This window comes from Cyprinus carpio, chromosome A12, assembly GCF_018340385.1.
Source record: "Cyprinus carpio isolate SPL01 chromosome A12, ASM1834038v1, whole genome shotgun sequence".
In the NCBI taxonomy this organism is placed as follows: domain Eukaryota; kingdom Metazoa; phylum Chordata; class Actinopteri; order Cypriniformes; family Cyprinidae; genus Cyprinus; species Cyprinus carpio.
In genome coordinates this window covers 11258584-11283396 of record NC_056583.1, presented here as the reverse complement: position 1 = coordinate 11283396, position 24813 = coordinate 11258584, and the positions used below count along the sequence as shown (strand labels likewise).

The 24813-nt window shown below is 37.7% G+C and overlaps 3 protein-coding genes across 3 annotated transcripts; 1 reads left to right on the top strand and 2 right to left on the bottom strand.

Annotated features, from left to right (window-relative positions):
• Nucleotides 1–1076: 1076 nt before the first annotated feature.
• Nucleotides 1077–8473, bottom strand: LOC122146995 (cold shock domain-containing protein C2-like). The gene is made up of 4 exons (XM_042767505.1): nucleotides 8196–8473; nucleotides 7496–7705; nucleotides 6103–6225; nucleotides 1077–1819 (listed from the first exon to the last, which is right to left on the bottom strand). The coding sequence occupies exons 2-4, from the start codon at nucleotides 7669–7671 to the stop codon at nucleotides 1657–1659; spliced, it is 462 nt and encodes a 153-aa protein (XP_042623439.1). The 5' UTR covers nucleotides 7672–7705; nucleotides 8196–8473; the 3' UTR covers nucleotides 1077–1656.
• A 1831-nt stretch (nucleotides 8474–10304) lies between these two features.
• LOC122133908 (aconitate hydratase, mitochondrial) lies at nucleotides 10305–18376 on the bottom strand. The gene is made up of 17 exons (XM_042767504.1): nucleotides 18219–18376; nucleotides 16992–17134; nucleotides 16466–16724; nucleotides 16191–16283; nucleotides 15888–16046; nucleotides 15619–15769; nucleotides 14780–14884; nucleotides 14595–14686; nucleotides 14387–14492; nucleotides 14115–14272; nucleotides 13920–13993; nucleotides 13330–13441; nucleotides 12929–13207; nucleotides 12665–12856; nucleotides 12416–12548; nucleotides 12208–12329; nucleotides 10305–10591 (listed from the first exon to the last, which is right to left on the bottom strand). The coding sequence occupies exons 1-17, from the start codon at nucleotides 18252–18254 to the stop codon at nucleotides 10457–10459; spliced, it is 2349 nt and encodes a 782-aa protein (XP_042623438.1). The 5' UTR covers nucleotides 18255–18376; the 3' UTR covers nucleotides 10305–10456.
• A 4094-nt stretch (nucleotides 18377–22470) lies between these two features.
• Nucleotides 22471–24451, top strand: LOC109048929 (PHD finger-like domain-containing protein 5A). The gene is made up of 4 exons (XM_019066578.2): nucleotides 22471–22622; nucleotides 22955–22978; nucleotides 23347–23513; nucleotides 24258–24451. The coding sequence occupies exons 1-4, from the start codon at nucleotides 22571–22573 to the stop codon at nucleotides 24345–24347; spliced, it is 333 nt and encodes a 110-aa protein (XP_018922123.1). The 5' UTR covers nucleotides 22471–22570; the 3' UTR covers nucleotides 24348–24451.
• The last annotated feature ends 362 nt before the right edge of the window (nucleotides 24452–24813 follow it).

The window sequence follows — 24813 nt, the reverse complement described above, 5'->3', positions numbered from 1 at the left end:
CTGTGAAGTAAATCTTGTTGACATCAGACATCATAAGTCTTAGCCTATCTATCCAATATTTTTTTACCAGCTGTTCTCTCTTCTCTTCTCTAGCTAACATGCACATTAATAAATGTGTGATTATATAAGGTGATAAAGAAAAGTAGCTGTTTCTTTGTAGAACTGCCTCATAACTAGTTGCAGGTTTATGGGCTAAGGGGGCAATATGAACTGTATTATAAAAGTATATGAAGTGTAAAATGTGTAAATAAAAGTTTATTATCTTTTTATAGCTTTTTGTATTGCATTCTGTTTATAGTTTTTCCCACTCAAAATTTAAATAGTCCTAAATGTTTCATATGTAGTGCAGCTCACATAATGGTTTATAATGAGACTTCATTTATCCATAACCACAATCTCTAGTTTTTATGATGAACTGCTCTCTCTAGTGGTCGTTTGTACACATGGCGCCCACTTAACACCCCACCGCACGAGATGGTCCACAGTGCAGAAAACAAGATCCAGGGCGCGTGGTTGGATCCTGATCCAACTCCTCCAACCTAACATATACCTAAACCCACCCATCTCCACCCCTAAAGCTACCAATCTCTAACCACACCCCCTGGATCTTGTGTTCTGCAGTAAGAGGCTACTGCACCCCACCCCTCACTTCCTTTCCACCAATAGATGGAACAATTATAGATGGCACTATCTTGACACAATTATTGAATGGCTATGCTTTTGACATCATTGAAAGTTTTGCATTGGAACAGTTTTGAAGTTTTTGACACTGGATAATACTACATGATATGTGTATTTATTTTTCCATGTTATTTGTTAATATACATGCAATAAATAAAATAATTAAATATATCATATTTTAATATTTATTTTCATTCCTGATTATGCGTTTACTTTGGCAGTCTCCATATTCTCACAGTTGAATTTTATCTTTATAAGCACTTCATTTACATAACCTGGATGGAATTTACATTTTATATTTTATTTTATTTTTATTTGAAAAACTTAAAGTAGAATAAGTCATATCATAAAATATGCTTTAATGGATAAGAAACATTGAGGAAAAAAACACTGCATTGATTTTGTTATTTCAGTTTTATTAGAATTATCATAAGAAGCACTGTTCTTGACAAAATGAACTACTGTGATTTGGGGATTTGTAGCTTTCTTACAGAAAACTAATATCAGTCCTATCAATCACAATTAAAGAAATGGAAGTTTCTGATTTGCATTAATTGATTTTAGGAAATCAGTTTTACATAAATGACTTGAACATACACATCACAATGAACTCAAATGTCTCTGTACATAAAATGAAAATAAATACATTATTAATTACATATAAATGACGAAATCTCAAACAAGGGCAACACTGCTGCTTTTTATTTCACAGTTATGTTATGTTCTGCCAATGCTATATTAAAGCTCATCTGACTTGCATCCCAAAACATTTTCCAAACAGACTTCTCACCGACTTCCTGTTGCTAATTTGCCAGGCCGGAGAAAACAACAGTTGCATAACCCTAATTGCTATTCCATCCCTATCCTACTTACACACAACACCATTTTACACCAGCATGAGGACCTCGAGTTAAACCCTTCCTTTTATCTCTCCCTCTCTGCCTTTATTCTTCGGTTGGGCTCTGAATGTGTGAGCTAGGAGCTGATAACTTGCCCAGACCAGGTCTCGTGCTTCCTTCCGGAAGACAGGTTGGTGAGGACCACCTCAACGGCTTGGAACTTTATGTTCTTGGGAGGAACAGGACACACTTTGTAGGTCACCTCATCCCCCTCCATTGGCACATATTCACCCTCAATACTACAAAAAAGAGAATACATAATATAATATAATATAATATAATATAATATATATAATATAATATAATAAATAAATATATATATATATATATATATATATATATATATATATATATATATATATATATATATATATATATATATATATATATATATAAGCGCTGTCAAAACGATTAATCGCTATAAATAAATCTTTGTGTTTACTTAATATAAGAGTGTGTACTGTGTATATTTATATGTAAATATAAAAATATACACATATTTATATTTAAGAAATATTTACGTGTACATATATTCATATTTATATATGATTTATATTATAGATAAATATATTTTACATATATTTCTTAAATAAATACATATAACATATATATATATACATATACATATATATATATATATATATATATATATATATATATATATATATATATATTTACATATATGTGTATATACATACATATATATATTATGTAAACACAATATTAATCATGATTAATCGATTTGACACCACTAATATAGAGAGAGAGACAAGATGGCGGCGCGTCCACACGCAGCGGCTTCTCTCTGTCCCGACAGAACGGTGTTTTCGTGTTTTTTGTCTTGTGAGTCGCAGTGTTTTTGTACGTCGTCATCGCGTCTATCTGTCTTTAAGCGCGCATACAGTCGTGAGTTTCTGCTGGATGTCGGCAGAGCCGCATTTTTAGAGTTAAACTCCGCGCACGCGGAACTGCTGCGAGATCTCGAACTGCTCCGGAGGCCTACATCATCACCGACCCCCACTACTGCATCTCGCCCACAGCGGAGGCGCCACAAGCGGCGTGAGAGGAAGCAGAAGAGGGGTAAGCGCGGAGGTATCCGGGCTAGGCTAACGGCTAACCCACACAAGCCATCTATCCCCACCGTCGTACTGGCTAACGTACGCTCTTTGGACAATAAACTGGGACTACATCCGATTACTACGTTCAACTCAGAGGACTGTAAGAGACTGTTGTGTGTTTGTATTCACGGAAACATGGCTCAGCGACAGCGTTTCGGACTGCGCCATTCAGCTCGACCAGCTGACTTGCTATCGAGCAGACAGAGCTCGCGTCGCGGGAGGAAAAACCCGCGGCGGCGGGCTTTGTGTTTACATCAATGATGCGTGGTGCCGCGATGCTGTTGTGATCTGCAAACACTGCTCACCCCTGGTGGAGTTTATGATTATTAAGTGCCGGCCGTTCTATCTGCCGAGGGAATATACTGCCATACTGCTCGTTTCGGTTTACATTCCCCCGAACAACAGCAACAGGAACGATGCACTAAATGAACTGTACCAGCACATCAGTGAGCAGCAGACAGCCACACCCCGATGCTTTTCTCATCATAGCTGGGGATTTCAACCATGCTGACTTAAAGAGTGTGTTTCCTAAAATACACCAACACATTAACTTTCCAACAAGAGGTAAAAACATTTTAGACTTTGTTTACACCACACAGAGAGGAGCTTACAAAGCCCTCCCCCTCCCCCACCTCGGTGCCTCAGACCACATCACTGTCATGCTAATGCCTGCATACAGACCGCTCGTTAAATTCGCCAAACCAGTTCAGAAACAGATTCAAGTGTGGCCAGAAGGATCGTCTGAGGCTCTTCAGGACTGCTTTGATACAACTGACTGGAATATGTTTAAGCAGGCTGCCACTTATAATAACTCCACTGACCTCCAGGAGTACTCGGAGACTGTCACTGCCTACATCACCAAGTGTATTGAGGATGTAACAGTCACAAAAACCATTACTGTCCGGGCCAACCAGAAGCCGTGGATGACAGGGGAAGTCTACAGACTCCTGGAGACGCGGAACGCTGCCTTCAGAGCTGGAGACGAGGGGGGCCTGAGAACAGCCAGGGCCAACCTATCCCGCGGCATCAGAGAGGCTAAGAGACAGTACTCCAGGAGGATAGCCCATCAATTCAGCGACAGCAGAGACACTCGGAGCCTGTGGCAGGGGATACAGACCATTACGGACTACAAGCCCCCACAGCGGACCTGTGACAGCAACATCTCTCTGCTGAACGAGCTGAACACCTTTTTCGCTCGCTTTGAGGCACAAAACAGCTCCACTGCACAGAAGACTCCACCTCCTCCCAGTGACCAGGTGATGATGCTGACCCCAGACAGCGTGAGGAGATCCTTCAGCAGGATCAATGCACGCAAAGCTCCGGGTCCTGACAACATTCCTGGGCGTGTACTGAGAGACTGTGCAGCAGAACTCTCTGATGTTTTCACAGACATTTTCAACATCTCACTTAGTCAAGCTGTTGTTCCCACATGCTTCAAAGCTACCACCATCATTCCAGTCCCGAAGAAGCCATCTCCATCATGCTTCAATGACTACCGTCCTGTTGCACTTACTCCCATCCTCATGAAGTGCTTCGAACGGCTAGTCATGCACCACATCAAGTCTGCCCTCCCCCCCTCCCTGGACCCATTCCAGTTTGCATATCGGTCCAACCGGTCGACCGATGATGCCATTTCAACTACCCCCCACTCAGCACTCACACATCTAGAGAAAAAAGACTCATTCGTCAGAATGCTGTTCATAGACTTCAGTTCAGCATTCAACACAATCATCCCTCAACAGCTCATTCACAAACTGGTCGAGCTGGGGCTCAACACTTCGCTGTGCAACTGGCTGTTGGACTTTCTGACTGGAAGACCTCAGGCAGTACGTGTCGGCAGCAACACATCCAGCACCATCACACTGAACACTGGGGGCCCCCAAGGATGTGTGCTGAGCCCCCTCCTCTTCACTCTGCTGACCCACGACTGCACACCGTCACACAACTCCAACCTCTTTATTAAGTTTGCGGATGACACGACTGTGGTGGGTCTCATTAGCAACAGAGATGAGACAAACTACAGGAGCGAGGTTAGCCGCCTGGCCGGGTGGTGCAGTGACAACAATCTCTCTCTGAACGTGGAGAAGACGAAGGAGATTGTTGTGGACTTCAGGAGAGCGCACACTCAGCATGTTCCTCTGACCATCAACGGTGGCGACTGTGGAGAGAGTGAGCAGCACCAAGTTCCTGGGTGTGCACATCACAGAGGACCTCTCCTGGACCGACAACACCGCAGCACTGGCCAAGAAATCACAGCAGCGTCTCTACTTCCTCCGCAAACTGAGGAGAGCCAGAGCCCCACCCCCCATCATGTACACCTTCTACAGAGGCACCATCGAGAGCATTCTGACCAGATGCATCACTGTGTGGTATGGCGCCTGCAACGCGTCCTGCCGGAAGACTCTGCAACGCATAGTGAGAGCAGCTGAGAAGATCATTGGTGTCTCTCTCCCCTCCCTCCAGGACATTTATGGAACCCCGTCTCACTCGAAAAGCCCTCTGCATTGCAGGTGATCCCACTCACCCGTCACACAGCTTCTTCAGTCTGCTGCCATCAGGGAGGAGACTGCGGAGTTCTCCAGGCCAGGACCAGCAGACTGAAGGACAGCTTCATCCATCAGGCTGTCAGGAAGCTGAACTCGCTCCCGAACTTACCCCCCCGTCCCCCTCTTCTGCCTCAGGCACCACTGAACTATGAACCCCCCCCCCCCCCCCCCCCCCCCCCCCCCCCCAGGTCCCACATCCCCAGGTCCTTCCACCCACCCTCCCTCTAACATACGAATGTCATGCACCAGTCACTTTGTGCAGCAGTGGTCTGCTCACTACCTCATTCACCATGGATCTGACATCATTCTACCTCCTCATCAGTCAGTTTAATAAAATAACTGCTCTGAGCCCTTTGTCACTTTGTCACTTTTAATCAGACTGAATAAGCTATTTTTTTATGCACTAAAAATCTTTTTTATCTGCACTGTTTGTTCACTGGTTTGCACTCTATCTGCCATGTGCCTTGCGCTGCTTTTATTTAACCTTATTTTTATTTTATTTTTCTATTATGTCTTTTTTTACATTCCCTTATTGTATAGTTTTATCTTATATTTTATATTTGATCTAGATTTTTAGGCTCTACTGTTAGTGTTATCTGTATGCACTGGGGGTCTGAGAGTAACGCAATTTTGATTCTCTGTATGTATGTACTGTACATGTGGAAGAATTGACAATAAAGCAGAATTGTTTTGACTTGACTTGATATTTATATATTTAGGCTTATATATATATATATATATATATTTTTTTATTATTATTATTTATACATATATATAATATTTAAAAAATATTCTTTACATTTTTTAAATAATATTTTTAGATGCTAAACTAAAATAGTTTTTATATTTCATACTTACTCTGAGATGTGAACAAATATGTCTTCTCCTCCATGGGAGGGGCGAATGAATCCATGACCTTGTGACCTTGAGAAGTTCTTGCAAATGCCCTTGAAGACAGGTCCAGATTTGGCTCTTACGGATCTGAGAAAATACCAGAGTACAGCGGCTCCGAAATCAATTTATATGATTCCTTTTAGTAAATATAATATCAAAACATCTCTTTATGCTTCATTGAAATTAACACAACAACATATTGTTCATCCTTTCTAACAAAGACTGACCAATATAATTTTTTCAATGCATTTTTTCTATGCCATTTTACAATACAATAACAATTATTTTTATTATTATATTTATATATATTTGAGCATCCATTAGCCAATATGCAGAAGTCTCTCCAAACTATTTTAGCTATCGTTTTATTTCAGCTTTTGTCAATAATAATCATTACAATAATAAAATGCATTATAAATTGTGTGTGTGTGTGTGTGTGTTTACAAGGTATATATATATATATATATATATATATATATATATATAATCATTACAATAATAATCATGTCATAATTTTGTCTGCAAAGACTTTCAGTCTTCTACACAATGGTCACTTTTTTTTTAATGTTTCATTTTATTTCATTTTATTTATTTGCTCTCGGATGTCTTAAATTGCTGATATCTTTTTCACTCTTTTTGGCACTTATACTCAGCTCTGGGTAGTAACTGATTATGTAATCTGGATTACGTAATCAGATTCCAAAATTCCAAAATTAAGTATTTGTAATTGGATTAAATTACATTTTAAAGTACTCGTAATCAGACTGCAGTTACTTTTTTATTGATTACATGATTACATGTTATTCACACAGTAGGAATAAATTATTCATCATTTAATTTCCTCTTTAATTCCTCTTTTTCATCTATTAAATATTCCTTTCTAAAATACCTACCACTTATATAAAATCAGAAAGTCTTCGAGTTTTGTGGACATTCACACAGAGACCAGTCACTAGTCAGGTGGCTATACAGCATTTGAAAGTGACGTGACATACAGCCAAGTATGGTGACCCATACTCAGAATTCGTGCTCTGCATTTAACCCATCCAAAGTGCACACACACAGCAGTGAACACACACACACACACCGTGAACACACACCCGGAGCAGTGGGCAGCCATTTATGACAATGTGATAAATGAGTAAAGTCATGGATGGAATGGATTATGTTACTAACTACATTTTTGTCATGTAATTTGGAATCAGTAACAGACTACAATTTGTAAGTAATCTACCCAGCTCTGCTGATACTGAAGAACAAAGCAGAAAAGTGTCAATTTCTGTAAAAAATTACATTACAAAATTACATTCACACAAAGTACATGAGATGCTTTTACTCTATTAACAAAGGTACTCACGCTGAATAGGTGCGTGTGCGTTTGGTTGGCAGTGGACTAGGAGGCTCCCCTGTTTGGGGCGGTTTCCTTTCCAAGACATTACTGCCCTCTCTCAGGAAAGGCAATGAAAGTGAGACAGGTTTATGTGGGCAGTGCAGTTTTCGATCAGATGTAGACGTGCTGTCTGGATCAGCCATTGACGTGAAGTTCACTGGAGATGAAATGAGGCCTCTGTGGTTTGGAAAAAAATGGTTTTGAAAAACAAACAAAGAACATGTATTACATGTGATATGAAACATTAATCAGTTGCTTTGAAATATCCATCCTGCCTGACTTGATCTGCTTTTTCTTAAGAGAGGTTTTATGTGTTGTGTTGTTCTCTCCGCACTCCAGTTTGGATGCAGCAGCTGCATCAGGACCACATCAGATCTTATTACTTGGGGCGATTGTTTTCCCCCTTCGTACTGTTTCCCTTTCATTGTTTTCCAATGCGTCAAGGGTTTCTAAGAAAGACCACGCATCTATGTACGGCAGACTCATGTCAGCCTAATCGACAATGACTGTGATTAAACTGTGAGTGCGTGTGTTTTATTGTCATATTATCAACCCGCTCAACAATGCAGGTTGTTGACAAACGTAGTCCACAGTTTGCGACACCATAACAGTAAAGGCGAATTCGTTCAACGGTAAAAATATAATAGGATAACGATGAAATTCTTACCGTACTGTACGTTATAGTGGATCCCAATCTGTCGGTTGATATCTCGAGCGCTGCGGAAACAAATATATCTACATAGCTACATTAGAATCCAGGATTAAATGCCTGAATACTATCATTCGTGGTCCACATATTCGTTTCAAGGGGACCCCTGCGTAGCACACAATAAATGAGGTTACTGGAGGAGAGGGAGGGACACCCGATCAAAATTAAACGCGAGACACGCGACGCGACGCGAGAAAACAAAAACGCTCCAATTATAATCAACGACGCTACAATGCAAGCGACAGAATCCTGACGTCAGTCTTCAGTGGACCAATCAGAGCGCCCATAACGTAATACAGGCGCGTTCTAGTTTTGACGCGACGCAATGAAAATGTGAAGATGTAAAAAATAATGTAATATTTACATATTTATTCATGTAATATTTATTTATTAGCCAGCGGTCCTTAAGGACAAATACTTTATAAAATAAAGTAAATACTTTATAAAATAAAAATGTACCTCATGGGTTTTCAAACTGGGGTCAGGGGACCACCAAGCATCCGGAGATCGTGGGATTTTTTTTTTTTTTTTTAAATAAATAAACAATACATATATAATTAAACTAAAAAATAAATAAATAAAATAAAACAGTTCAGTACTATAGGGAGTAAAAAACATTCGTCTTACATAGTTGAAGATATTTTCCAAATAATATTTTACACATCTCTAATATCATTTTTTTTTTTTTTTTTTTTTTTTTTTACAGTATAAATGGAATCTTTATACGTTCAAGAAATATATAGTTGATTGTAAATTTAAGGATGGGAGTCTCTCGTAGGAGAATGATCATATTTGGGGGGCTGACTGTGACATCTAAAAAAATGAAAACCTCTTCTATATATATAACTATATTTTATTACATATTGTGTACCAATATAGTGTGTACAATACAATATAAAAAGGTTGAGGGGAAAAGGGCACATGTGCTTTTGTATTCAATTTACTTGAAGTCTAATACAGAAGACAACAAGGAGAGAATTATTTGAAATGACTTTTATTTTATAACCCACTGTGACCAATCAGCATTCATTTTCTCAAGAACGAAAAAAGAGAGCATGAAAATAATGGAGTTATAATCAAGAGGATGTGTTTGTGGGGTGTTAAAAGCAGCACAAAACCCATTATTTCTTTCACAGAGCTGCAAATTCACCTAGACAGTGTTCTTTACATTTACTGCACTGGCTAGCATTCATACAACAGTAAAATTTTATCTGAGGAGCATGAACGTGTTGAGTCAGACAAAGCTAGTCATTAACTGCTTGGCATCTTGAAAGCAGCTGCTATAGTCTGCTGATCAGAGTGACTGATGTCACTGCTTTGACATGGGTATGGCTCTGTTTCAAAGAAAAAAAAAATAATAATAATACAACCCTACAAAAAAGGGCACTCAAATATACAGGAAAAGTGCTCAAGAGGTTGGAGGTCTGATTACTGATCCACTCAATAACTCATCCAAAACACGTAAGATAATGCACATTGGAGATTCTTTGTATGTTTATAAATAAGCATTCTGTTTAAAACATTTATAAACTTGACCTGTGGTGCACTCAGTACCAGACACATTTGATAGTGGTGGTGAGGATGACATGATCTGCCAAGATTTGAAGAATAGGCATGGACAAGTCACTCTGACTCACAGTAAGAAGAGCTACATGAACAATAACCGGTCAGGTTTCAAGCTTGGCTGAATAATAACAATTATTATGAATGCTTGATAATCTCTGCTAAAAGAATCATGTGAAGCAAAAGCTATTCCATTAATAGAGCTGATTACAGGACAGAAAATTCACAAGCAGCTCTCATTACAGTTCAGTGTAATATTACACACAGCAGAAATTAATAATCAACAGTTGCCTGAACACATATTTGGATGATTTTATGAATTAAACTCTGGTTTCTCCCACTAACAAGCATGCTCCTTGCATCTTTTGTAGGCTAACATATTTTTTTTAAATGATCCATTCTGTAATAAAATAACTGAAATAGATTGATGTTTTTTAGATTTTTAGTTGTTTAATGCACTGAGACCCAGCTTGAAATTTATAAGCATTACAGTTGCTAATGTCTATGCAACACAGTTTTAAAATGTATATTATGTACTGCGTATACTTCAGTTCATACTAACATGAGTATTTAAACCTTTCATACACATACCAATTCTCCTGTTTGAAGAATAACCCCTTCCCCACCCAAATATGTATATTTATAGCCAATCACGCTCATTTCTGCAGCTCCTTCATTTTGTTGAGGGCGGAGCCAGCCTGGAACCATTCGATCTGGGTTTCGTTGAAGGTGTGGTTCAGCTCAATGGTTTCTGAGCTTCCATCACTGTGCTTGATGATGGCCTCGAGGGGCTAACGGAACAATAAATGACAATTATTATGAAAATTACTGAGAATATTAGGGAAGGTTGTTACCAAACAAACAATTACAGCAGGGTTTGCCAAACTGGGTTCTTAAGGGAACTACAGGGGGTTTGTAAGTTGATTTAAGCTAATTAAAATCACAACTTAAAAATTAAAAAAAGAACTTACCAAAAAAAATAAATAAATAAAGAACAAACTTGCATTTCAAGTGGCCACTGACCAACATAATCTCATGACAAACATTTCTAAGGCCTCTAAAATATCAACAGGATCAAAACTTATGTTAATACACTGTCAATCAGGCAACAGAGGGCATGGATAGTTTATACTTTTGTAAGAAAAATACTGTTAAAAAGATCTAATTGATTTACATAACAGGCTACAAAATTTCATCTTTTTGACCATATAAATATCAGCAACTGCACCAAACTGACTATTTTTGCTCAGTTTGGGCCTCTGAATAATGAGGCGTTTTCATCCCTGCGTATGAGCTCCTTATTCCATTATATCACGCTTAATAAGCCACAAAAGCCTAATGTATTCATATACATCAATACATGTATCCACACATTCATGTAAATATGTCAGGCTTCCCAGGGTTCGTTTAAGGGAGTAATCGGATGCCCATTTTGCACAAGTTGATATGATTCTTTAGGGTCTTAATGAAAAGTCTATAACATACTTTGGTTAAAATTTCTCAATGGTAGTGTAAAAAACACCTTTTTAAACCTGTCAAAATCTAACATAGAACATAAGCACATTTAGGCAGATCGGGGAACGGCACATTCACTTCAAAGCGAAAGTAATGTTAATCCTCTGCGTCTTCAGCGGCTCAGATGTGGGGAGTAAATGATGACTATATTCTTTATTACATCCAACAAAGCACCTCAATCGCTTAATCTGAGACATCTTGTCTTCCCCTGCAGAGGAGTCGACACAATGGCGGACTGATGACAGCTCACTCAGGGCGGTTTGAATGTAAGACGGCCTTGTCAATCAACTATTGTGGGAGGGGCCTGTACAGAACTACGTCATTCTGACAGGAATCTCAGAACAGCCTGATTTAAGAAAGGGGATTTTAAAAATACCACTGGGTGGATTTTTATAATTATAGAAAAACTAATTCACTTTTGTAACTTTAATAAGAAGAAATACACATTTAATTTACACAGAAAAGAATATGCAGTGTTTTAATACTGTACATTTGATTATTTTATACAATGTATGTAGCATTTATAATTTATTTGTTCTACTGTAGTTTTTAGTCCTATTGCTTGTAATTGGTTTAATATTCTTATTTAATCGCTGTTTACTTGTCTTTTACTTGATTTTTTTTCCAATTTAGGCTAGTATTTGTTTTTTGAGATATTGACACTGGTGACAAATTATGAAATTTGTATGGTATCAAAAATGTTGATATCATAAAGACCTTATTCAAAGCAAAAACAACTATATCATGATATATATTGTTACTGTGAAATATAATTACTTGTATCATGATATAAGATTTTGGTCACACCGCCCACTCCAACTCCATTCTATGACTAACTCAAACCAGGAAAGAGGTATCTAAACTAGAATCATGATTTAGCAATAGCTCTTACCTTTCCAGGGGCAAAGCTCTTAAGCCCTACAATGGAGATTTTATCATCTGGGCGGATTTTGTCGTAATCAGCGGGGTTGGAGAAGGTGAGGGGCAGCAGGCCCTGTTTCTTCAAGTTAGTTTCTGTTGACAGACGTGACAGATTAATTAAAATCATCTGCTTAATGATGCTAAGCTTTAAATGGGGGGGGGGGGGATTTCACACTCACCATGGATTCTAGCAAAGCTCTTCACAATAATGGCCCTCCCTCCTAAATGTCTGGGCTCCAGAGCAGCGTGCTCTCTGCTGGAACCCTCACCATAGTTCTCATCTCCCACAACTACCCATGAAACATTGTGCTTCTGCAAGTGGGATATTACAGGACATCCAGAAACCGTTATGAATACAAATGCTTTCAGTAGGCAGAAAACAATGATACAGTGCACAAAAACAAAGAATAGAAAGAGCTAGCTCTTACTTTGTAATAGCGGGCAACATCAGGGACACCACCAAACTCTCCAGTCAGAATGTTGCGAATTTTATTGACAGCATCGTTCTCAATATTAACAGCACCAATGAGCAGGTTATTGGAAATATTATCAAGGTGGCCACGGAACTTCAGCCAAGGTCCAGCAGCGCTGATGTGGTCGGTGGTGCACTTTCCTTTCACCTGACAATGGAGTTACATTATTCAGAGGTATACTAAAAATCCAAAATTTAAACATCCGTGACTAAAACTTACCTTGATGAGCACTTGGAGGTCCTCAAGGTCTTTTCCATTCCATTTGTCGAAAGGCTCAAGCAACTGCAGACGGTTGCTCTGAGGGTTGACATCTACTCTCAGGCCAGACCCATCAGCTGGTGGGTGCTGGTAGGTGTCCTGACCTGGGTCAAAATCACGGGCAGGAAGCTCATCTCCTGTGGGCGGCTCTAGTTTAAACTTTTCTCCGTTGGGGGCTGTGAGGAAGTCAGTCTCAGGGTTGAACTTCAGTGTGCCTGCGATGGCAAGGGCTGTGACAATCTACAAGAAAACAAATGATATAAAGGAGGAGAGAATAAATAAATTTGCAAGAGAGCAAAAAGGGATTTAGCAAAACATTCAAAAGAGTGTGGCACATTTAAAAACAGATCAACTGCAAGTACCTCTGGGGAAGTGACAAAAGCATGAGTGGCAGGGTTAGCGTCGTTTCTGGCTGTAAAGTTTCTGTTGAACGATGTTACAATGGTGTTCTTTTCTCCCTTCTTAACATCACGTCTGCAAGAAAGATTTCATTGGTTTATGATACGGCTTTATTACATAGTCTTATTACACAGTTCTTTGAACTACTTGATTCTGATTGGTCAATCATGGAATTGAGGTCAAATATTTTTGTATAAATGTTGTCCCAAGTCTCTAATTTTACTAGTTTCACATCTCTCGTGTGACTTAGCACCATCTCTCTCCTCTCATGATACAATTTTATATCCATTTATTTTAGCAAGTAACCCTGTATTGACAATTTTCAGTACATTTCTGACTGAACATTTCCTTACAAATTACATTGTTAAGCATTTCATATTTACGAAAAAAAAAAAACCTTTCTATTTTATATATTCTTGATGAATAAAAGTGACATTTATTTTATTCAAATAAATGCTGTTCTTTTTAACTTTATAAGCACAGAATCAAAAGGATCGAAGAATCTTGAAAATAAATGAATGCATCACAGTCTCTACAATGACAAATACTTTACCTGTCCCACTGACCGATGCAGGGTCCACAGGCATTAGCCAGGACAACTCCCCCAACATCCCTCAACAATTTAGCCTGCAGGTAAAGAAACACATTCAATGGTTCAATGCAGAACAATCAAATAATTTGGATCTACACACTGTCAATGAAACTATCCTGAATCATAAAATCCCAGGGCTCTCCAACTCAGACTTACATAGCCATCTCGCTCAATTGTGGCACGAATCTGCTCAGACCCAGGGGTGACTGTGAACTGGGCTTTGCATTTGAGTCCTTTGTCAAGTGCTTGTTTGGCTAAGGAGGCAGCTCTGCCCATGTCCTCATAACTGGAGTTGGTACAGCTTCCAATCAGACCTGTAATGTTCATGTAAAGGGAGTGTATTAATGAAAGGGAGCCATTTTAGTGTACAATGACCATAAAAAGTCTAGAAATGACCATTAAAATGAAGTGGACGCTAAATCACTGACCAACTTTAACTTCCAGGGGCCAGCCATTCTTCTCAGCAACAGAGCCGATGTCTGAAACAGGGTGGGCCAGGTCAGGAGTAAATGGACCATTGATGTGAGGCTTCAGCTGTAAGGGAGTATTAGGAAACATGCTTTGTATTAATCATTGACACTTTATTGTAACTGAAAGATACATTCAGCTAACTTACCCTAATTGACCTGCTCTTACCTCACTTAGATTAATCTCAATTATCTGGTCATAATGACAACCCGAGTCAGGTACCAGCAGATCTTGGTTCTCATTTGCTACAGCAGCAATTTCTGTGAGGGATAAATGGAAAGAGAGGCCAAACTTTTTTTTTTTCAGCAATGAGCTATATTATCTAACAATAGGAGTCTTTCTCTGCTGCTTACCTCCACGACCCGTCTTCTCCAAGTATGTCCTCATTCGGTGGTTGTAAGGGAATACAGAAGTTGTAGCTCCGATTTCAGCACCCATATTACAGATGGTGGCCATTCCTGATTAGAAAACCCCAAAACATTTTCATTTTTTACAATGATTGACATAATACATCCATGTTGCCCACACACAATTTTAGCCCTAATTTTCCACTTGAAATTGAAGCCAAACTGGTGAGTTTTTCAGATAAGTGATGATCGCTATGTTTGCATTATCGAAGACATGTGATCTGAAAGAAGTGGTAATGCCCAAAAGATATTTAGCAGGTTAAATAGTCACACTGGACTTTGTTCAAGTGATTTCAATCCCATCTGTATTCAACATGGCCATTTCTCCTCACTCAACTTCTGTAAAAATAACAAAGTACTTTTTATGTGCTGTTTGTCAGCTAAATACCATACTCTAAGAAATATAATTCCATCTGGACAATAACGTCTGAACACTTCCCATTCATTAAGACCTTCTTTGAATACGTAACTAAAGTTACATTTATCATTGCATGCCCTGGTGCACTATAATTATGTATTTAGACCTTTCATTATGTATGTAAACTTTTCTAACCAAAATAAAGAAGGAAAGCTCAATCCCAAAATAGCTCAAAATGGTTACTGTAGTAGCAGCTACAGATATGAACCTTAACTAACTTATATAATTAATCACATAATTTGTTTGCATCAATGCTGATATGAATGATGATGTATTAAATGATATACAAAAAGCTAGGTGTCATTCGAACTCAAACATCCTTTTAGAAAATTAACCCAGTCCATATATTGCTTAAGCAAGTTTTCACCTGTGCAGGAGATAGAGTCCACACCAGGGCCGTGGTACTCCACAATGGCACCAGTGCCACCCTTCACTGTCAAAATACCAGCCACTTTAAGGATGACATCCTTTGGTGAGGTCCAGCCAGATAATGTGCCCGTCAATTTCACACCGATGACCTGGAAAAGCAGATATAACCTTTAAACACTACCATTTGCCTAATTTTCAGATAGCAAATGATAAGTTTAAATGAACACAAACATATCCATAAAAAAGAAAGTGGCAACAGCAGCTCACGTTTGGACACTTCAGCTCCCAGGGGATTCCTGCCATGACATCAACAGCATCAGCTCCACCAACTCCAATGCAGATAGAGCCCAGACCACCACCATTAGGGGTGTGAGAGTCTGTACCAATCAACATCACTCCAGGGTATGCGTAGTTCTCCAAGATAATCTAAAAAAAAAAAAGATCTTTTTTAAAAATCCATATTGTTTGACTGTAACAAATAAACACTGCATAGTGTGATCAACTATAATATAACATAACATAAAACCCATACTGGATGACAAATAGTCAAAAGTGTGTTTTCTACAGTACCTGATGGATGATCCCAGAGCCAGGTTTCCAAAAGCCAACACCATATTTAGCCCCAGCACTAGCGAGAAATTTGTAAACCTCTTGATTAATTTCCTGGTTCACAGAGGGGGAAAGGAGTGAAATTATGCATCAGTGAAGAATAAAAATAACTTTCATTCATACAGTACAAGTGTCATCTTTAAACTATATTTTGAGCCTAATCTGTCTTGAGACATATCCAGAACAATCATATGCACATGGTAGCCTTCCAACAACATCACGACAGCATTATTCACCTTTGCCCTCTGTAGATCTTGGGCTCCTCCGATCTGGGCCTCGATAAGATGGTCACAGTGGATAGTGGATGGCACTGCCACTTTCGGAAGTCCACTGCTGATGAACTGCAGCATGGCCATCTGTGCTGTTGCATCTTGCATAGCAACTCGATCGGGTCGCAGACGCAAGTATGTGCGTCCTCGAACGATTTCCTGTCCAGCCGGGTCATCCAGATGGCCATAGACAATCTTTTCTGACAGAGTGAGTGGCCGGTTGAGTCTGGAGGACGCAACACATGTACGCAACACAGGATTTCACATGTAAGTACTTGGAAAAACTCACAAGACTTACATTTTTAAAAACTTATAAAAAGTTCATTAAAAAAAAAAAAAAAAAAAAAAAAAAAAAAAAAAAAAAAAAAGAGTTAAAAGCTTATTTTTTTTAATGTAAGAATAAAAAAAAAATAGCAACTGAGTCACCCTTATTAAAGATAAGGAGGTCAGAAACAAATAAAATTAAGTGTGAAATACTGTAATGCAAGCTGACCTTTTGCGCACAATGTCAATATTTGAGCGAAGCTGGTCATAGTTGATGGAAGAGTTTGGCTCGAAGCGGCTCATGGCCACCTTGGCCTTTGCATTGAGAGCCGCCGCCACATGAAAGCGTCGGGCACCCTGCCCCAAAACAAGCTGAGATAAACAAATAGGGAATCAATACACAGAGAACTGGAACACAAACTGAGAAATCACATCGTAAACAACAGGGTTCCAATACCTTTGACCCATAATTTTATAGACATTGCTCTCTTAACGAGTAAATTATACTGGATTAAATTCTTTTGAGCACAGCATAAATATAACAATCTATATTTTCTAGAGAGAAGTTTATGACTTCTGGCGATTTTTCCATGCCTTCTTCAGGTCTGGAAATGAGTTGAAAAATTCCCTCATATTTTAAAGCTCCACATGACAGTGAGAACCCTATATTATTAGCCTTCTTTAAACTGTTGTTATACACAGCAATTAAACATACATGTAGTCAATCTCAACCACAATATATTGCTATACCTGTGGTGCCCATATATAGACCAGTGGTGGTGTCTCATGATGAAAACATGACAGTATCAAGGTTATCTTTAGTATTTGTTTAACCTCGTTTGTTGTGCACACGAAAATGCTGCTGCAATTGTTCATACTGCCTATTTATGTTTTGTAGGCTCATATTATAAACAACAGGTGTAACGTTAATTCATATTGTACAAATCACAGTTTCTCACAGCAAACCTCGGGTGTGAAGCTACGCTAATTCTGAAATACATATAATTATGCGATATAACTTAGATAAAATATTAACATTTGGTTTAGATATCGCGTTGTCGCGCGAGTAACGCTGTCGTTTAATCTACCGTTACTTCGGCAGCGCCGTTATCCACACTGCGCCGTAACCTTGTATTCACCTTGCGACTAAAACCTAACAGCCAGACATGAAACATCCACAATAGGTGAATCGATAAAACAGTTATAAGTATTTATGCTTTCGTGCTTTGGCTGCCCTGTATCAAACAGCTGGAAATAAACATTATAACGTTCTGCTGTGACATCCTCGGCCACAGTGACCTGTGAACACCTCGAGAGCAGATCCAGCACGAAGACGGTCAGTTCACTCAATCTGTGCGCCTCACTATCTCAAGCACAGCTCTGAATGGCATTCATAAACGGATTAGCAAATGCAAACCATGCATGATGACAATATAAAATGTAGATTTTCATGTACCTGAAGCCTGGCGACAGTTAAGCAGTAGGTTGCCATTTTGTTCACTGACAAAGATGTGACGCTAGAAAATGACGCGCGGGTATAAAGAGCTCATTGGCTGCGTCCGAATTGGCATACTTCCCTACTATATAGTATGCAAAAAGCAGTAGGCGAGCGAATGAGTATGTTTGAATCCTCTGTGTTCGGTGTTCATAAAAGAGTAGGCGAGGATTGCACTAATTCTCGCGAGATTCGGACGTACGTATACGTTCTACTTACCTACTATGTAGTAGAGAAAAACAGTATGTGAAGAAAGAAGTACGTTCGAAAACCGCAGTATTCATAAAACAGTTTGCGAGAAATCCCCGGATGTCCTACTGCTTCAGCCCAGATTCTGGAGTGTTCATCGATGGATACTTTTCAATCCCAGGATGCCACGCGAGAGTATCATAAACCAAATATAATATAAGTTTCACTTTTTGAATGGAATTAGTGAAATAAATCAACTTTTTGATGATATTCTAATTATATGACCAGCATCTGTAGATTCATAATATTTTATGTAACACTTTAAAGAAAGGGTCCATTACGTAACATTAGATTGCCTATCTGCATTAGTTTACATGAACTAACAATGAAAAATACGGCTAAAGCATTAATTAATCTTAGTTAATAAAAATGTTAATTTCAACATTTACTGATTTTGTATTTATTAATATTATTTAATGGACCGTCATCTAATAATTATTTGCTTTTTTATTAAATAACATTAACAATGATTAATAAATAGCGTAACAAATGCATTGCTCATTGTAATGTTAGTTAATGTTTACTAATGGTACCTTAATGTAAAGTGTTGCCATACTGAAAAATAGAAGTATTCTTCCTATTTTTGATTACTTTAAGAAACTGTATTAAACTCATTAAAAAAAGCCTAATATAGAAAGTGTTTTATAAGCCTATATGTTAATTTTATATACATATATATATATATATCTACATATATATATATATAATATATATATATATATATATATATATATATATATATATATATTACATATATATATATATATATATATTTTTTTTTTTTTTTTTTTTTTTGCAAAGTCAACATTATACCTAGATTATTTTTCACAGACAAAAATGTGCACTCTGTTTCTAGAGATTTTATACAATTGCATAAGATAAAAATGTTTCCATACGTTTTCCAGTATATATCATTGAGGATAATTTTATTGGCCTTGTTTGGATAAGTTTTCTCCATGAAAACACGTGTCTTTGGTGACACAATTTTTATATATATTTTTTAGGCTACCCTAAAAATTTAATTTGAGGCACATTTGTCACTTATGGGCATGTTGTACTGCGTCTGGTAGGTGGCACTAAGATGCTGAGGAGCCTTCAATCCAAAACAAAAACAGGAAGTTTGGTGGTCATCTCTGGGGCCGTAAAGAATATCAACAAAAATATGAACCGTACATAGTAAAACTATGAAATATGGTACACTGACACAGGTGGTCCAGATTAGAACCTGACCAGTGTTGGGGTCTCTACTACAAACTCCACAGCGCCACCACCAGTCCAAAAATTTACTTTTCAAATGGTTATAACTTTTGGAAAAGTAGTTCACCAGGTTAGTCTCTTCATGGTGATCACCATATTTTACATTAAGTCTTCACCCACTCAGTAATCAGCATTTTGAAAAGTACAGTATTCTGTTTTTTGCTACTCCTCCTCCAAAATTTGTCCAGTTATTACCAAAATTGGAACAGATGATCACTGAACAGAGCACAGAAATGACTGGACAGAATTTTGATATTCATCATCAAAAGTTATGATGACACAGACGTAACAATATTGATCAAATTTTGGATCAGTGGCTATATCAGCAGAACTTTATTTTATGTCTACGGATTCCTTGGGTCATGCTGAATATGTGGATACAGATTTTTCCGGGATTGGATGAACCGTCTTTTGTCTTTTAAACAACTGGACATGTCAGCAAAAAATTTGGTAGGGTTCATAAAAAATATGAAGGTACCTGACAAGTTTGAGCATTGCACCATCTAGCGTTCCAGATATGTTTGTTTGTTTTGCAAAAATACTTATAACTTTTGAAAACTGTTATTACATTCCATCACTTATACTGAAATGAATGATTTACCAATTATCGTTTTCAAAAAATTTCTTGTCCATTTTAAAGATGTGGAAAAAATATTTTTGTTGCTCCTCTTACAAATCTTGTCCAATTTCGTCCCAAATTTAACAAAATTTTAATAATCCTTGTTCAAATGTTATGATGATGTGAATTTAACCATGTTGACCAAAAATTAGATTAGAAGCTATATCTCAGCTGTACTTTGATTTATCTAAACAAATCTTGGTACAGTTCATCAGCACCATGATCTGAATACATGCCAAATTTGGGAACAGGGCCACCTACGGGTCATGAGATCCAAATAATGGATATAACTTTTGAAATGTTTGTCAGAAAACCATGATCTTGGTAATTATAGCCACAGCCATATCACCCTGCAGCCCAAGACTGGTTGCCCACTGAAACTAAGCAGGGTTGAGCCTGGTCAGTACCTGGATGGGAGACCTCCTGCGAAAAACTAGGTTGCTGTTGGAAGAGATGCTAGTGAGGCCAGCAGGGGTGCTAACCCTGTAGTCTGTGTGGGTCCTAACGCCCCAGTATAGTGACGGGGACACTAAACTGTCAAAAAGCATCATCTTTCAGATGAGACTTTAAACCGAGGTCCTGACTCTCTGTGGTCATTAAAAATCCCATGGCACTTCTCCTAAAGAGTAGGGGTGTAACCCCGGTGTCCTGGACAAGTTGCCCCCTGGCCTTTGTCAATTATGGCCTCCTAATAATCCCCAGCCACTTGATTGGCTCTATGTCTCTCTCTCCTCTCCACCTGTAGCTGGTGTGTGGTGAGCGCACTGGCACTATTGTCCAGTGGCTGCTGTCTCATCATCCATGTGGATACCCATGTGGATACATTTCTGCCGTGTGCACATAAACTGACAGTCACCACTGATAAGCTACTACTAAATATTGTAGAAACTTAATTTTATGTAAAGTTGCTTTGCAATGATTTGTATCGTAAAAAGCGCTATACAAATAAACTTGAATTGAATTGAATTGAATTGATACTGCACACTGGTTGTGGTTGAGGAGAGACCCCCCACATGATTGTAAAGCGCTTTCGGTGTTCAACAATACACAATAAAGCGCTATATAAATGCATCATTCATTAATTCATTCTATTGATTCCTTGTAAATGCTTGTTGTGTATGCTGTATGTACTGTACTTCCTATATTTGTTGTGTCTTCTGTACTTGGCCCCTAATTTGGCATTGGTTCAGTTTAATCAAGTGTAAATTGTGTTGAATCTAATTTTATCTTTCCTTTTTTTTAAGCCATTGGAAGACAGTGTAAAAAAGTTTTGGAATTTATGGTGTTATTTTGATGCTTTACCAATGTTACATTTAAAACATTTATTTCAAATAATTGTAATTTCTTCTCAGTCATTAATTTTTTTTAATATTACATATATTTTCATATATGTTCACTATACAGATGTTTGACTAAAGGAAATAATCTCTTATGTGCATAAATTATTATTTTTTATTTATTTATAAAAAAAAATTTACATAGAGAAAATTGATTGTTAACAGGAACATATAAACATTTCAAGACAGAACTCCAAGGAGGTTAAGTAAATAATAGTGTCACAACTGTAGAAGCCACAATTCTGTGTGATCTACTGCTACAGTGTTGTGCTCTTTAACACATTTCTCATTGTAATCTTAGTTAATGTTAATGAATGAAACCGTACTGTAAAGTGTTACCATACTGTAAAACTGAAGTAGCCTACTTTTCATATTATTGATTAATTTAAGAGACTGTATTAAAAAGACACGCTTGTTACAGAAAGTCTGTAAAATATATTATACACGTTCGTTTTAATTTAAAAAGTTCGCATTATGATTAGATTATTTTTATGGACAAAAAATGTACACTCTGACCAGGGATATCATACAATTTTATACCTATACGATAAAAAGTTTTCCAGACTTTTTACAGTTTAATTGAGAATGGAATTGTAATAAATCAAGTTTTCGCCATAAAACACGTCTCAGATATTTTTAGTACGCATCTGGTCTAATATATACATAGCGTTGAATTTTTTGTTATTTATTTTTTTCATCGTCTACATTAAAAATGTAATACAAGGGTTGTCCTGGGTCCAGTAGGTGGCACTAAGAAGCTGAGCAGCCCTCAATCCACATCATCAGAAGAACGGAGGTCGGAGGTCATCGCCGCTAGTGTGCGGCTAGCATTCTGCGCTCGTTCTTTCATAATGGCAAAACATCATCCTGATTTGATTTTTTGCAGGAAACAGGCTGGAGTTGGTAATGTTTCTGTTTATTAAATCTAGATTTAGAGGTTAATACCTTAGTTTAATACCTATTTAATATATTTGTTCAACGAACAAATGTAAAGCTAACAATGCAGTGAGAATGTTTGCTAGCGCTAAAACCAGATGAATGAATAATACATTTTAAAAAGAAAGTTGGAGGCGATTAATTTATTGCTTTAGATAATAGTTAACGGCTTTACCAGATTATTGGCAGTATTGTTATAATTTTTTTTTAACCTTTTGCTGTTTTGTTCAGTTGCATGTTTTCAGTTTGATCAAGTGTGAATTACATTGAATCTAATGTGATCTTTTCTTTCTTTGCAGCCATTGGAAGACTATGTGAAAAATGTAAGTTTTTGACTATTCGTTTAAATCTTTACCATTTGTTTTTTTCTAATTTCAAACAAAGGTCATATGTTTTCAGTGATTTATTTATTTATTTATTTTTTCAAATATTCAGTTCATTTTCACATGTATTTGTCTTACAGGTGTTTGGATAAAAGGAAATTAATCACTCTTTTATGTGCATACTCAATCGCGTCCAGGAGTAGAAACTGATTGTTAACAGTGTCATAAAAACATTTCAAAATAGAGCTACCATGAGCTCCAAGGCTGTTAAGAGAGACCCATATGACACAAGTCTGTGTGATGAGAATGATTCTTCTACAGTGTTGTGCTCTTTAACTCAACAGATGTCTGTTTCTTTTCTTTTTAAGGTGATGGCAAATGCGTTATCTGTGACTCTTATGTCAGGCCCTGTACACTAGTTCGTATTTGTGATGAATGCAACTATGGGTCTTATCAAGGGCGCTGTGTCATTTGTGGAGGTCCTGGAGTATCTGATGCCTACTACTGCAAAGAGTGCACCATCCAGGAGAAAGATGTGAGTAAATCCGCTCTACGTTTGGTGTTTAAAGGGATACTCCACCCCAAAATGAAATTTTTTTCATTAATCACTTACCCCCATGTCATTCCAAACCCGTAAAAAAAGCTTTGTTTGTCTTCAGAACACAATTTAAAATATTTTGGATGAAAACCGGGAGGCCTGTTACTGTCCCACCACAAGGATGCTACGTGTATTTAGCTTTGATTTGAAAGAAAACAGCGCATCCTTGTGGCGCGGCTGATACAGAAGAGCATACGGTGATATAGAGAGACACAGAGGAGACTGTTGACAAAGGAATTGTTGAATAAATTGTTTTTGTTTTCTTTGCTTACAAAAAGTGTTCCCGTCGCTTCATATAACCCAGATTGTACGTCTGATGGCAGATGGAGTATTCTGACCGTGACTTTAATATCTTTTATGGACCTTGACACTGTTATTTATTTGGCAGTCTATAGGAGAGTCACAGGCCTCCAGGTTTTCATCCAAAATATCTTAAATTGTTTCCTGAAGACAAACAGAGTTTTACAGGTTTGGAACGACATGGGGGTAAGTGATTAATGACAAAATTTTCATTTTGGGGTGGAGTATCCCTTTAGGTATTTTTTTGACTGGCTGATGCTAAGTCTATATTGTGCAGTATCAGGATTTGTAATCCTATATTCCTTTCTTCAGTCCTTGGACAGCTGTTTAATCTCATACTGAATAAATTGTCAAATGTCAAACTGTTTGATTGTTACACAGAGGGATGGCTGCCCCAAGATCGTGAACCTCGGCAGCTCGAAGACTGACCTTTTCTATGAGAGAAAAAAATACGGCTTCAAGAAGAGGTGAAGAAACGGAGGGATTTTTTTGTCACGATATTTTTTCCATGCAAGAGTTTTCCATTTTGTTATCAGACTTCTTGTTGCAATAAATTCTTTTAATTTTGTGATGAATATTCTGTTCTGTTTGATTTGATTCATCTGCAGACTTCTAGTATTTACCTGGCTTTTGACGACACTCAGATTTTTTCATTTTTAGATGATTAGATGGTTGTAAGGATGAATATTTTATGTCTACCAACCTTTGGACTCAGCAGCTGGAAGTAGTTTAGAGATTTCAAAACGAAAGACCTGGTGTATTTTGAGCTTATTTATAATTAAAAGTCCAGCATTTATGCATAACATTTATCTGAATATTATTGGTGATTTTGCTACACCGTAAACTGTTTCTGGTATATATACATATATATTCTGGTATATGTATATTTAATTTGACGTAACTCTTGTGGCTTCGTCACAGGAAGAAAAGATGTATA

Excerpts from the sequence above, each read along its gene's own strand:
- LOC122146995 (XM_042767505.1), bottom strand. The coding sequence starts at position 7,671 with ATGGCTGATCCAGACAGCACGTCTACATCTGATCGAAAACTGCACTGC. Across the intron at positions 6,226-7,495 it reads CGCACACGCACCTATTCAGC|ATCCGTAAGAGCCAAATCTG; the intron begins GTGAGTACCTTT and ends GTATTTTCTCAG. Across the intron at positions 1,820-6,102 it reads ATATTTGTTCACATCTCAGA|TATTGAGGGTGAATATGTGC; the intron begins GTAAGTATGAAA and ends TCTTTTTTGTAG.
- LOC122133908 (XM_042767504.1), bottom strand. The coding sequence starts at position 18,254 with ATGGCAACCTACTGCTTAACTGTCGCCAGGCTTCAG. Across the intron at positions 14,273-14,386 it reads GCCCCTGGAAGTTAAAGTTG|GTCTGATTGGAAGCTGTACC; the intron begins GTCAGTGATTTA and ends TGAACATTACAG. Across the intron at positions 12,549-12,664 it reads ATGTTGCCCGCTATTACAAA|AAGCACAATGTTTCATGGGT; the intron begins GTAAGAGCTAGC and ends TCCCACTTGCAG.
- LOC109048929 (XM_019066578.2), top strand. The coding sequence starts at position 22,571 with ATGGCAAAACATCATCCTGATTTGATTTTTTGCAGGAAACAGGCTGGA. Across the intron at positions 22,979-23,346 it reads TGGAAGACTATGTGAAAAAT|GTGATGGCAAATGCGTTATC; the intron begins GTAAGTTTTTGA and ends TTTCTTTTTAAG. Across the intron at positions 23,514-24,257 it reads GCACCATCCAGGAGAAAGAT|AGGGATGGCTGCCCCAAGAT; the intron begins GTGAGTAAATCC and ends ATTGTTACACAG.